This window comes from Monodelphis domestica, chromosome 4 (genome assembly GCF_027887165.1).
Source record: "Monodelphis domestica isolate mMonDom1 chromosome 4, mMonDom1.pri, whole genome shotgun sequence".
NCBI lineage: Eukaryota > Metazoa > Chordata > Mammalia > Didelphimorphia > Didelphidae > Monodelphis > Monodelphis domestica.
The window spans coordinates 94,242,387-94,256,471 of record NC_077230.1 but is presented as its reverse complement, the minus strand read 5'-3'; the positions used below and the strand labels follow the sequence as shown (position 1 = coordinate 94,256,471).

Sequence of the window (14,085 nt, the reverse complement as noted above, 5' to 3'; positions counted from 1 at the left end):
TTTGCTGGTGTGACTGGTTTACATGCTACAGTTTTTTGGAGTTATAAGTGAGAATTGGGTGAAAGGTGGGCATCAAAGATAGATGAGCAACCCTGAAAAAGTCTTGGCAAACCTTCATATCAAAGGTGCTAGTCCTCCATAAATACTCCATACACCCCAACACAAAGTAGATCCTATACAAATGTTTGCTCTCTTCCCTTTCCCTTCTTTAATAGCTTCAAACTGAGAAGGCAGAGAATAAAAGATCTTGGGATTGACTTAAATTCATTGGCTTTAAATGAAGATATAATTTCTCTACTCTTTAATGAGTTCATATTTATCATAATAATGCTCTTACATTATCTTACAAATTTTAAATGTAATAATTTTTAAAAACAAGTTATTTGATCAATAGATTTATTCTGATTTGCATTTTAAAATGAAGTGCAACCTTTCAATTCCAAATTCTAGTCATTACAAACTTCAGAGGAGTCAAATTAAATCAGTAAGCATTTATTAAGTGCTTACTAGGTTGCCAGGTACTGTACTAAACAATGGGAATACAAATACAGGCAGTCCTTGTTCTCAAGAAGCTTACATTCTATTGGGGGAAGATGGCAAAAAGCAAAAATAAATAGGGAATTAAAGAAGTATGAAGTAATTAAAGAAGTAATGAAGGCTTGGTAGAGAAAATCTTCAGAGTAAGGAGTGGAACCTAGAGAAGAATGAAGACATGGCTAGCTAGGGCACTTTCCTTATAAAGGAGGTTCTGCCAGCCAATTAGAAGAGGGGGTCATTGGGGTGTATTTCTAGTGTGAGAAGTCCTAGAATGGAACAAGGAGGCATCTGGGCATGGTAGAGAAATCTGTTGAATCTGGAATCTCTCCAGGAGGGTATCTCGTCCTTCAATAATCTTCTCACATCATTCACAATTCATTCTTCCTTCTTTTTTATGGGTATCAGATAATTTAGCAAGTCCTAGACAATAGTAGAAGGGTATAGTAACCAATTTCCAGATGCTCTTTTCTAGGGACCTCCTTTGGGTGTCTGCAAAAGTCCTGCTATTCTGGGAAACTCATAAAAATCCAGCCACTCCCTTACAGAACATTCCTCTGGTATATAGTATACTCCAAAGAATTCACAGCTACATGTGTCCTTTCAGTGGCATTATCCTCACAATTTCCTTGTGTTGTGGGAGAGAATGTTTGTAGTGGGAGAGCAAAGACAGATTCCCTCCCCCCCCAAAGAATTGCAACTCAGACTCCATTCATCGGAAGGCATGAAAGTATTTACTTGAGGATGATACAGAAAGTGTGTGGCCAGGGAGGTGAAACAGCCAGGGCAATGAAAGGGCCACTGCAGGATTCAAGTTTCTAGATTTATTGAGCATCTTCCATTTATGGAAACTCTCTGCCTTTCCTCAGAGTGTTCCTCTCCATGGAATTTGGGGGACATTCCAAGCTAAAAAACTGGAAAGTAGGTGTTAAAGGGGCAGGTATTCTTTCAGATGGAGGTGTGCTTTAAGGGTCTATGTGTCATTAGGTGAACTTTAAGTCACAAAAAGAGAAAGGGGGCATTCACAGGGCATGGGGGCATTCACAGGGCTTGGGGAATTTCCCCTAATTATAAAGATTTCCCCTTAATTGTAAAGATCCCCAATGGGCATGTGTTATGTTCACTGTTGTGAATTTTAAAACTATTCCACCCTAATCAGACCATTCTTTAGAAGATCTGATTTAGCTATTTCCCCGATCAATAACAATGGAGATACTTGGAATAACAGAATCAGGTCTTGGAAACCCACATTCTCCACCCTACTTAGTTTAACAAGATTTTGAAAGATCTGCATCAAACTCAAGATTCAATTATCTGAGGAAATGGCCTTCAACAGACATGTGCAAAAAAAGGACAGACCTCTGGGCTATCCTAAGTCAAGTTAAGTCCTCATTGGTACAGATGAGATGCAGAAAAATGATGTAAAAAGTCCATATAAGGCACTTCATGGGCTGCCTCTTTCTCTTTCCCTGAAGAGACGACTCTGGCTGGCAGCTGATTCATACTCCAAACCCTTATTCCCTTATCTCCTGATCTCCCTGCCCAATACTAATCAGTTGAGGGTGGGGGGGAGAGGGAGAGAAAATACCTACTTCTTCTTCCTTCTTAATCTTCTCCACTATCAATTAAAATCACCATAAAATTTGGCAGCTGATTTGGGATTTCCCTTGGCAACCACTTAAATTTAGATTTTATCAGTCTCAACCATAATTTCACCCTTAACACTATGTCTCACTTAACATCATCTGTTAATCAAGACATTTCAGGTACCCTCCTCTATGGACTTTAAATGTTGGGCAAGCTCTTATCAGCTGGAAAGAAGGCATAGGGAAGGCACAGGGTGATACAAACTTTTCTACATACTAATTTACAATATTTGCTAACTGGTAAAAGCCTAGAACCTAAAGCACCAGGTCCCATTTTCCCTCACTGCTCTCCCCCATCACTTAGAAAGAAAATATTTACTGTCTTTCAGTCATGCTCAGTGAGCCTTTCTCCTTCCTAAATAGAGATGGGATACAGGAAGAGGGTGATACACAAAGTCTAGTCCCTTGAGCAGGTACTATCCATATAGATTTATTTAGCAGGAACCAAATTGGAGTGCCTAATATAGCTTCCTGTTTTGAGGTTCTACAAACACTGTGCTGGCCCATTCTTATTACATGTCTACTTAACCCATCTCATAAATTCAGGGAACTTTAATGTGAAAAATTATACTTCCTAATTTTGATTACAGATAGCCTATTTCCATAAAACATGGAAATCATCTTAGAAACATATAGGAATATATGGTGATCAAGAAATAATCGATGAGTCCTGTTGCTCAGTAAACTGATTTGCTTAAGGCCTTATTGCCAGAGAGAACCCTTTTCACTGTAAGAAATAATTATATGTTATCAAATGATGTTAAAACAGAGAGACTATATAGAGGAGAGGCTTTGGAGCTGGGAAGAACTTCATTCCATGCCTGCTTCTGACTGGCTGTATGACCTCCCAATGTTTGAGTCCAGTAGTTTCTGCCAGTAGTATCAAACTCAAATAGAAAGGGCTTCCTGTCAGCTACATATTGCCTTAGAAAATCACAAATAGCATTATCTATATTGTATTGTATTTTTATTTATTTTGTTAAACGCTTCCCAATTACATTTGAATCTGGTTCCTGCTTCACTGGGAATTTTACACTTCTGCTCTTGGTCATACAGAGATGATTTCTACTTGTATTGATAAAGGAGTTTCCTCATTCGGGAGTTCCTTATGTTAAATTTTCCTTTCCCTATTCTCATCTACAGGCCTATCTCATTTTACTGTGCTTTGCTTTATTGCTCTTTGCAGACACTACATTTCTTTTTTTTTTTTACAAATTGAAGGTTTGTGGTAACCTCATATTAAGTAAATCTATGGGTGCCATTTTTCCAATCACAGGTATTCACATCATGTTTCTGTGTCACATGTTGGCAATTCTTGCAGTATTTCATACTTTATTATCATTATATCTGTTATGGTGACCTGTGATCAGTGATCTTTGGTATTACTACGGAATTACCATGAACTGAGACCATAAAAAGTACACTTAATTAATAAAGGTTATGTGCTCTGACTGCTCCACTTACCAGCCATTCCCCATCTCTTTCCATCTGCAGGGACCTCCCTATTCTCTGAGCCACAACAAAATTGAAATTAAGTCAAGTATTAACCCTACAAGACTTCTAAGTGTTTAAGTGAAAGGAAGTCAATTAATTTTTCACACTTCATTGTCTTATTTTAAGAAATTGCCATAGCCACCCCCAACCTTCAGCAACAATCATCCTGATCAGTCAGATAAGACCCTACAGCAGCAAAAAGATTACCACTTACTGGAGGCTCCGATGGTAGCATTTTTAGCAATAAAGTATTTTAATTAAAACACATACCTTTATAGGCATAATATTGTACAATTAATAGACTACAATATATTATAAATATAACTTTTATAGGCCCTGGGAAACCAAAAAATTCATATGACTCATTTTATCTTGGTCTGAAACTGAAACCATAATATCTTGAGGCATGTTTGCACACTATTTATCAGATACTATACTAACTAGGTACAAAAATTAAACATCTCCCTCTATTTAGTTTATATTCCAATGGAATAACACATTGTACACCTAGAAGTTCTAAAATAATGAGAAATAGAAAATTATTGGTTATGGGGAGGAGAAAATAGAAGATAGGGATGGCTATTCAGAAAGACCTTGAGTAGAGTTTGAAATTTAAGCTGAGTTTTGAAAGGATCTAGGTATTCTGAGAGTAAAAGTTGAGAAGAGTGTTTCCAGATGACTCCCACCTTCTACAGAATCTGCCAACTGGAAACTTCCAAGAGACCAATCCATGGAACTGGTGACAGTCAGGTATGATGATGTATTGAGTCCAAAGGGTGGTCTATTGCAGGCCTTTCGTGGATTCCTTCCTACTTATATTATGGCCTGTATACAGACCATCAAGTCTGAGGCTTCAGTTATATCCCTAGACATATCCCTTTCCTATTCTTCCATGTTCCTATTCTTTCATTGGTCTCCTCTGTTGCCCTAGGATGGGAAGTTAAGGTGCTGTCCTAGTCCATTTCCCTTTCTATCTCTAGTCTCTCTATTTCATGCTCTTAATCTTGGTTATCTCCAGTGAAGAAGACACATAGCCTATTCTTGTGATCTAAAACAAGCTAATAAAAGTTGATTGCTTTCAGTAGTGGCAAGTTCATGTCATTTTCCTTTGTGACCTCCCATAAGGTCCCAGCAATGAACTGCTTCATACCACTGGTGAAACCATGGGTTCATCATCAAAAAGTAGAATTTTGGGGGCCTTAGTAAAAGATGAAAATGTCCATCTATTGTTCCCTCAGATTTGTACAGAATTCTAATGAAATTATGACATTTGAAATGCTGAACTATTAAAAGTATAGAATTTTGGTTGTGATTCCATTTGAGTGAAGATTGGGTGAGGAAGAGAAATTCCTGGATAATATGGTCAGTTTTACCAAGCCTTATTGGGAAGGGAACCTATTCATTAAATGCTATAAAATAGAATATGAGGGGGAAGCAGAGAATAACTTAATTTGTTCTAAGGGGAGTCTTTGCTTTTCTAGAAGTTAAAATAAGGAATAAGAGGGAAGGGAAAGCATGAAGATTGTCTCTTTTCATTACTCAAGAAGAATCCCTAATGGTTCCCCACACTCAAACTGAAAAGAAAATACAAGAGCATTGCCATCTCCCTGTCAAAGTTTGTAGGATAACAGAGGGAGACAAAAATCAGAAACAAGTTTCAAAGATACCCAGGGGAATCAATTCCTTTCAGAGAGATATAATGGTAATTTAATTCTTCCTCTGCTTTTTTTGAAAAATGCCTAGTAGAGACCTGAGAAATGTCCGATGTTCCTTTAATGTTCTTTCCTCTCTGCTGCCATCTGTTCTTATGGCCATTTTCTCTGTGTATGGCCATTGTTTTGTAGGTAGGGTCCTTCCCTTTTGGGAGTCCCTGCCAAGCATAAAGCTAAGCCATTTTCTCCTGGAAAACCCAGGGAGTTCCAAGGCAGAATGGGAAGATATTGGAGAATTCATTGGGTGGGCTATGGAACTAGGGAAATTGTAATGGGAGTATGGGAAGGTAAAAATGGGATATTTGGTTGGCTGGTTTAGTTGGAGGACAAATTTCACATTTACTACCTCCTCAGAACTGGTCAGAGGCATTGGTAGGGCCAGCAATTTTATCTCACAAGGATTTTCCATCCCCCAAACATGGGGACATCCATGTGGGATCCAGGAGGCACAAATTAGGCACACTGAATAATCCAGTGGGATGTCCTGGTCACCATACAGGGAGGACCCCCTCTTCATCTTCTGTAAGATACTCTTTTTACAGATGTCACTTTTTAATTTGTCCTGAGGGATGGAACTAATGATGTTCTCAACAATTTTTTCAGGGACATCACCCCCCTCAATGGTGTATGGCTTGATGTAATTTAAACACCATGGAGTTTGTATGAAGTTTTTCCTAGAATGGGTCTGGTGTTGAAGCCCAGGTTGAACTTCATCTAGATTCTTAGAGCTCAGTTCATCTTCAAGGTAGGGGTCACAGTCCATTGAAATCTCACTTGGGCATTTAGGAACTGATCGAATTTGGGCCTTATATTTTGAGCTTGGTGGAACTGTTTTCTTCTCATCTAGACATGGAATTGTGCCCTTGGGGTTAGTAACATATAATTTAGCCTCAGTCTCATTTTTAGGACTGGATAGAAGAGTCAAAGAGGGTCTGGGACCAGATGAAGATGTGCCCTCCCCTGACCCCATTAATATTTTTCCTGAGTGGTATGGATCTAATGGAGGTACGGCCCAAGTATTGGGGTCTGGGACAGTTTCTGATGGGTGGTCAGGGATGGATTGCTGTTTATTCTGAGAACTGGGATCAGATAGAGTTACTTCTTGGAGTTCTATGAGTAGTGAAGGTGTCCCCCGTTCATGCGGTGTTGGGAGAGATGTATACTGGTAGTATTCTTGTGGCATCTCTCTTTGTGATAGTTTTAGTCGGACCTCTGAGGCCTTGTCACTGGCATCCGAAACAGAGTCTCTTTGGTGATCCGTTCTTAGTAGAAGAGTGACCTGACATTCTGGATTGAGTGAAAGTATTGCTTCACGATCCTGGACTTCTATAGTTGTCACCCTATTATCTGTTCCAAGTGGTATTGCTTGCCAATGGTCCTGTTTATTCTGAAGGAAGATCTGAGCACTGCTACCAAGTGCATCCTTAGTCTTTTGGTCAATGCTTTGGGGTGCTATGGTTTGGTATTCTGGAAGAGCTATGTTCTGGAGACCTAGGTTCAGTGAGATCACTACTTTGTGTGATAAGTCTACAAGAGTCATGACCTGGTGGTTTATTCCTGGTGGCAATGCTTCACATTCTTGTTCAGTTTGAAGTATGGCCTGGGCACCGGCATCTGGGGCATCTTTGGCTTGGTGCTCAAGTCTGGGTGGTATTATGGCCCTTGGATCAGAACTGGATGGAGGTGTTGTCCCATGTTCAGTCCCAGAAAGCCCTGAGTCCTTGGGGTCTGTTGTGCTTGGTGGAGATGTTTCCCAGTCTCCTTGGTCTATGGGAGCTGGCCCCCAGGGTTGAATTTCTGGTGCCATTGTTTCTTGCTGCTCCAGTTCTGCATGGAGTGGGGCATGTGGGTCTGGTGCATCAGTAACCCTATAGTCATACCTGGGTGGAGGTGTCATCTGGGGGTCACTCCTGTGTGGATTTACCTCCTGTGGTTCTGGGTCCAGTGTGGGTGGTCTTAGATGAACCTGATACGCTTTGTTTTGGATTTCTATCCCTATCGATAGCTTATCCTCTTGATCTTGGTGTGTGAGAGTGACAGCCTGATGTTCTGCTCCTGGTGCCTTCGTGTCCCCCTGGTTTGGTCGTTCTTGAGGCGTGACCCGGTTATGACAGCCTTGCACATGCTTAGCCTGGGGGTCATCAGGACTAGGTGAATATGTGGTTCTGCACTCCGTGTCGGATGGAGATAATATCCAGGCGGAGCCCTGATCTAGTCGAGATGAATCTTGGTTGTCATGGCCTGTTGGCAGTATAGTCTGTGGGCCATTTGGCTTTGCTGCAGCAAGTTCAGCTGTGTGTCCGTTGCTAGGCAGGGGCTGGGCCAGGTGGCCCGAGCCCTTAGGAGTTCGTTTCTTGGGGTTCATGCCTTGGAGAACTCTGATCAGGTAGTCCTGACTTCTTCCCGCCTTTGTGTTTTGGTGGTAGTCGAAGGATGGTGCTGTCTGAGCATCCGAGCCTGGGCCACGCTCTAAGGGTGCAATGTGTACAGTGGAGCCCACAGACGTGCTCTTCTGACGGGGCGGGAAGGGCAGGGTTGTGGCCTCAGGTTGAGCGTCCTGTGTTGCCTTGCCGCACTCTAAACAGACTGGAATCATGGTTAGAGAAACCTGGCTTTCAGAGAGCAAGGGGGGTGCGTGGGGGTCTTCGGCCGTGTAATCAGGGCCCAGTGGAGCCTCAGCGAAGGGGGAGGAGGTGATTCCAGGACAGGGATCTTCCAGAGCGAATAAAGGAGCTTCCCCCGGATTGAGGTCTCGGGACAGAGTGGCCCCGGCCTGATGATTCGGACCTGGCGATGGCAAAGCTGTGGCGATGGACCAGTGCTGCGGACAGGACGGGCACGCAGTGGAGGCCCTGGCTCTCCCGTTCAGATTGATTAAAAGTGCGGATCGATCCTTGGAGCGGTTGTCAATACATCGTAGCAGCGATACCGTCTCCTTAAGGCTGTGCTTGCAATTGGAAACCTTGAAAGTCTTGGCCTGCACCCAGTGGTCAGCCGTCTTCAGCGAGGTGGCCCTGCACCAGTAGTCAAGGCGTGAGGAGGGCAGGCCTGCGGGATGGTACTTCGCGGTCGGAACCTTGCCTTGGATCCTGGGCCTGGGCAAAGCTTCAAATGAGTGAATTGTTTTCCCTGCTTTGTGGGCGCCCTTGGCTTGGCCCTTGGGGAAAGCTTTGCTTCCAGGGACCGCGGACCTGTTGCTCATGAATGGAAATTCGGCCTTGTGGTAATGGAATTTTGAAGACTGGGCCCTCTGGCTGGGGGGGCGACTGCGATCTTCAGGCCGCTGGTCACAGTCCGCGAAGATCTTGGGGAAGTAGCTGGGACCTGACGGAGCCTCCGCCCTGTGGCTGGAGTCCAGCGGACCTTTGGGGTGCTGTTTGGAGTCCAGCAGAGCCAGGTGCTTCCTGGCCGATGTCAGAGGCACCGACGTCCCCCTGGATCTGAAGTCAGCTTTGGGCTTAGCCAAGACTGAGTTGGCTGAAGGGTGTTTGTGGTGTGACGTCGCCTTGTTCACATCTTGGGGATGAAGATGGGGGAATGGCACAGCCTTGTGTTCCACCAAGGGCAGTCGTGTCGCTGAGGCCGCCTGGTTGAGTCGCTGAGAATCGACAGGTTTGGCCCAATTGTAGGGTGACACCAATGGCTCGGGGATTCTGGCCTCGTGTTTGAGGTAGGGTATCCGCTCAGCTCTGGACTTAGGGTACTCTTGTTCCCACAGTGGCGAAATCCAGTGCGGGGGGCAGGGCACCAGCACCGACGTGGCCTGGTTAAAGAAGGCTTTCCGGGGGAAATGGACCAGATCTGCGGCTGAAGAAGAGACTATGTGAGTGATGGTGGAGAAGGGCCATTACGGATGAGGCAGCAAATGAATATCTGAATCATTTCTGAAACACTTTTCCCTTTTGCCTCATTTGATAAACATTTGGCCAATGAGGACCTATCAGAACTACGTAAAAGTGTTTCCTGTATTTAAAAAAGACTTGCTTTTCTGAAAGCATTATTATAAGGAATATGATCATTCCCATTTTACAAAAGAGGATAACTGAGGTACAGAGAGGTAAAAAGACCTGCTGAAAGATTTCTCAAGCAAATAGTAGATGGATAGTGATGGTTTCAAACATAGAAAATTGAGATTGAGTCAACTTTCTTAAGGCCATATATTGAGTTAGAGTTGTTTCCAGGAACTTATTGATGGTGCATAGGGCTGAGCACCACAAAGAAAAATGGTCCAAAAGGAGACAAGGGATGGTTCCCATCTGAGATTATTAAAAGCCAAAGTTCTTACCATTAGGAAATAATCCATGCCGTCTCCTCCCCATGTGACGTCTTTAGGATTTCCTTGGGGAAAAAAAAATACTAACACATAAGTCCTAAGAGCATTGATTCCATTAAGCCCCAAAGACAGGCTCTGAAAAGATTAATAGTAAAGTGACTCTGTGACAACTAGAGTCCTTATAGTCAGGCCTAATTTGCCTGATAATTCTTTTTAAAACATTTTTCCCACTTGTTTTTAAATTCTCTAGCAGTTGTAGTTTAGTCTTTCAGTCATGTCTGACTCTCTGTGACCCCATTTGGGGTTTTCTTGACAAAGGTGCTTTGCCATTTCCTCCTCTAGAACATTTTATAGATGAAGAAGCTGAGGCAAATGGGATGAAGTGACTTGCCCAGGAACACATAGCTAGTAAGTGTCTGAGGCCAGATTGGAACTCCTGAGGAGGGGTCTTCCTGACTTCAGAGGCCTGGCATCTATGCATGCACCACCTAGCTGACTTTCTCTAGTAGCAGTCATATTCTTATATTATTACCATAGTGAGATTCAAAATGCCGTCTAGGGCCTTCCCATTTTCTCCACTCCCATCATCCTACAATGGTTTTAGCTATCACTTTTATTAATGCCTACTTTAAAGAAAGGAATTGAGAAACTCATTTACATGGAGATGCAAACAGCTGATTGAAGATAGAGTCACCCTTCTTGGAGCATTTTAGCAGGACTTGAGGCCTCTCAGAAGTCATTTACCCTTTATTTTCCAGATGAGGAAACTGAGGCCCAGAGATATAAAGTGATATGCCCAAGATTCTGTAGGAGTAGAGGGTGTAGCTGAAGTCAGGGGTGTGCTAGAACCAATTCTTGCTGGCTTTTGAAAGCTAATTATTAAAATTTTCAATGTGGACATTTATTTACATCTCAGAAATTGGCAAACACTATGAATCAGGATTCAATTTGTTGTTTTGTTGATGGAGAAAGGTGTTTTATGCATACTTTGTTCTGGATAGGTGATTGTTAAACATTCACCATTGGCTGAGGTCCTCTGACTCCAAAGTCAATACCCACTTGTTCCATGTACCTGATCCCTGCCCACTACTTATCCCCTGATATCCTTTCAAAATGGGACCCAGTATTCATTTTGTCAATCACAAGACATAAATTCCTGTACCTCTTGAGGTCATTTATGCTGGACAGGGAGAACAGACAATGCCTCTTTTCCCATCATCATATCTTTTTTTCCATCATTTTCCCCATCTCAGTTCACACTGAGCCTTAAAGTAGGTGACCAGTTAAGTATATTTTACAAGGAAAGAATGTATAGCAAGTTTTCTCTTTCTTTTAGAAATAAACATTTTCATCCTTGGTCAAAGACCCTGAGGGAGCAGCCCAAAAGAAAATCTTGTCTCTGGCCTTGTCAAGATCATTCATTTATCCTTGTATTAGAAATCTTCCAAGCAAGGTCATTTGGAGCTAGTTATAAAAGTTCCTAAGCAGGAATATGGGAAGTGGTAATCACTTGAAGGAGTCCCAATATCTCCATATTAATGAGCTTCTGAAATCAAGAACAGACCCAAGAGGAATTATTTGTCTTTAGATTGAGTCATTGCAATACTCAATTCCAATATAAAAATACTTTCAGTACAAGACCATCAAGACATTGAGAAATTCAGTCTAGTAAATAGCCCACTCCAGTTGCAAGATGCATCATCAGAATAAATACTGGCTTAGGGGCTTAGAATTCTCATTTGGTCAAACAGCAGGATCTGGGAAATCTGGAAGAGTGTCTGATGGTGTAAATTTAACAATAATCCCTCAAAGAATTTTATCTCATTGTTTTTGCTTTTTATTTTCTTAATAAACACTGAAAAAATGGATGAATTTTCCAAAATCTCAATCCTACGGAAACAGTGAATACCCTCATCTTTAGTTTTACTTTCCAGAAGTTTATTTCACTTTGTGATCTAGTCTATCATCTTCAGTCCCTCCACCCCATTCATTCTCACATTTCCCCTCAGAGAAGCTACAAAAAGCCATTGGGTTTTTTTTCATCTTGGACACCTATCAAATTAAACTGAAACCACATATTTATTGATTGCCTGCTATGTTCCTAGCAAAGAGCTTATATTCGAATGGGTGAAACAAGTACATATAAAGTATATATAACATAAATACAAAGTGTCTACATACGTGTATATACGTGGTTAAATAATACAAAGCAGTTTGGGAGTGATCAGTGGTCTATGGCACCTTGTTCTTCTCTCTTGATCCTCCCAATGTAAAATCTTCTTATTTCCCAGCATTCTCCCATTATAGGGATCAATTCATTTGCTCCTCTGGTCCAATTATCTTTTTTTTTTAACCCTTACCTTCCATTTTAGAATCAATACTAAGTATAGATTTTTAAGGCAGAAGAGCCATAAAGGCTTAAGCAATTGAAGTTAAATAGCTTGTTCAGAGTCACACAGTTAGGAAGTGTCTAGGGTCAGCTTTGAACCCAGGTCCTCCCAACTCCAGGCCAAGTGCTCTATCTATAGTGCCACCTAGCTGCCCTATTCTGGTCCAGTTTTCCAAGGAAGTTAGAAGAAAAGCAGCTCCAAGGAAATCCAATGTGTAGCCTACCCCTGGGCTGACTTAAAAACTGTTCTTGTTGCTGAGCCCAGACCCTCAAAGCTCCTTTCATTTCTCCCTCTTTTGGACTATTTTGGAATAGTTCTTATCACATTTGGTTCTGGAAACAATCCCCATCCCCAACCTCCACAGATGCCACAAAGCTTCTCACCACTAAGAATTTCAAGAACAGGAAACAGGATATATTCACATACTCTGGTGATCAGTAGTCTCAGCCAGTTCAATTCTAGCTGGTAGATTCTGGTGGTTACAAACTTCCCCAAGGGGGGAGGCTGGAAAGGGACTGAGTCCCTAAGTAAGAAAGAAAAAGGTAGCTTCAAGTAAAATTCACTCAGTTTTGAAAACAATGACATTCACTCCTGCCAACTTAGACACCAGTAGCCAGACTGAGCCTTTCGGTGCCTTTATCCCAGGTGAGGGATCTGAATTGTCCTTGACATCATAAAATGCTAGTTGTCCTTTGTCCACCAGCAGTCAGTTGCCCCACCCATCTCTGCACATCAGCCCCAACTATTAGTATTCCACTACCAACTTTGACCCTCTAAAAAATCGTTAGCTTATCACAGCCTAAAACCTACCTGTACAAGGTAATGGAGAAAATTTCCTGAAAAAAGCAAAACAATCTCTTGTTGGATTCCTTTATGGCATAATAAATTCAGTAGTCCTTGAGTATTTCCAGGTCCAGGTCCAGGAACCATATGCAAAGTAATATCCTTATTAATTCTCACAGTAGCAACCAATTGGGATACTCTAACATAAATTTGCCTCTTTATCCATGGCTTACAGAAGTCTAGTGACTTTGTGTTATCTTTCCACGTTACCGCCATGTGGTTTCAAAGTCTACTTTACTCCATTATCAGTCTTTCATTTGTGCTCTGTTGGGCTCAGCTCATCTTTCTTTCTTCTGTTGGTTATCTTTATTTCCTGAAAATAGTAAGTTCTGAGTATTTACTCAGGAAGAAGTTACCTTACTTTTTATCTGGCACATTGGCAGAACAATGGCACCTGGACCCATGATGCATTATCAGATATGGGAAGCTCCAAATGATTCATCAGCAGTCATTATAGAAAAAGTCTGACATGTCCCTTGAAGCAAAAAAAAAAATTAATCCTATGCACAGATATACTCCAACAAGCTATTCTTTTTGTTGAACACTCCAGAGACTAAATACTGGCTGCTCCCCAAGATAAAGTCTTCATTTTTTCTTAATGGGATTCAGGGAGCACATCCTGATTCCCTTCCATATACCCACATTATTCTGAGGATCATACATCATAGGTTTTCTCTTTTCAATTTTTAATTTTATTTGAATTGATCTCTTATTTTTACATTGCCTTCATTTAAAAAATATATTCCCCTCCTGAAAAGCCATCCCTTATAATTAAAAAAATGTTTTTAAGATTTATAAAAAATTTCAGGAGAGTTCATCAACACATGAGCTAAATATGACATCATATGCAGTGTTGTAAACTCATAGACTCCCATTTTTGTAATGAAGGGAGGGAGCTGCATTCTCTTTTCGTTGCAGCCAAGACATAGTTTCATGGCATTCATTTTTCATTTTATTGCTATTATTCCTTCCATTTATGTTATAGTAGTCATTATATATATATATATATTGTTTTTCTGATTTTATTCTTACTTCCATTTAAGTTTTTCATGATTCTCTATATTCTTCAGAGGGATGTACAGAGTGTTCATTCAAGAAGACTGGTACTTCTAGTGTGAGGACTTGCTGAGCCCTTTCAGGACTGCTTTCCCCCTAAGGCTCCCCCCAGCTCTCACCTGTTGCTCCAAGAAGCT

At 41.6% G+C, this 14,085-nt stretch overlaps 1 protein-coding gene across 1 annotated transcript; it reads right to left on the bottom strand.

The window, feature by feature from the left end:
- Nucleotides 1-3,630: 3,630 nt before the first annotated feature.
- On the bottom strand, nt 3,631-13,798 carry LOC103103701 (uncharacterized). The gene is made up of 3 exons (XM_007493887.3): nt 12,476-13,798; nt 9,672-9,724; nt 3,631-9,193 (listed from the first exon to the last, which is right to left on the bottom strand). The coding sequence occupies exons 2-3, from the start codon at nt 9,703-9,705 to the stop codon at nt 5,382-5,384; spliced, it is 3,846 nt and encodes a 1,281-aa protein (XP_007493949.2). The 5' UTR covers nt 9,706-9,724; nt 12,476-13,798; the 3' UTR covers nt 3,631-5,381.
- Nucleotides 13,799-14,085: the final 287 nt, after the last annotated feature.

Bases quoted from the DNA above. Each gene is read 5' to 3' on its own strand.
- LOC103103701 (XM_007493887.3), bottom strand. From the start codon at position 9,705: ATGGGGAGGAGACGGCATGGATTATTTCCTAATG. The intron at 9,194-9,671 runs GTAAGAACTTTG...TCTCTTCTTCAG, and splicing joins GCATGGATTATTTCCTAATG to CCGCAGATCTGGTCCATTTC.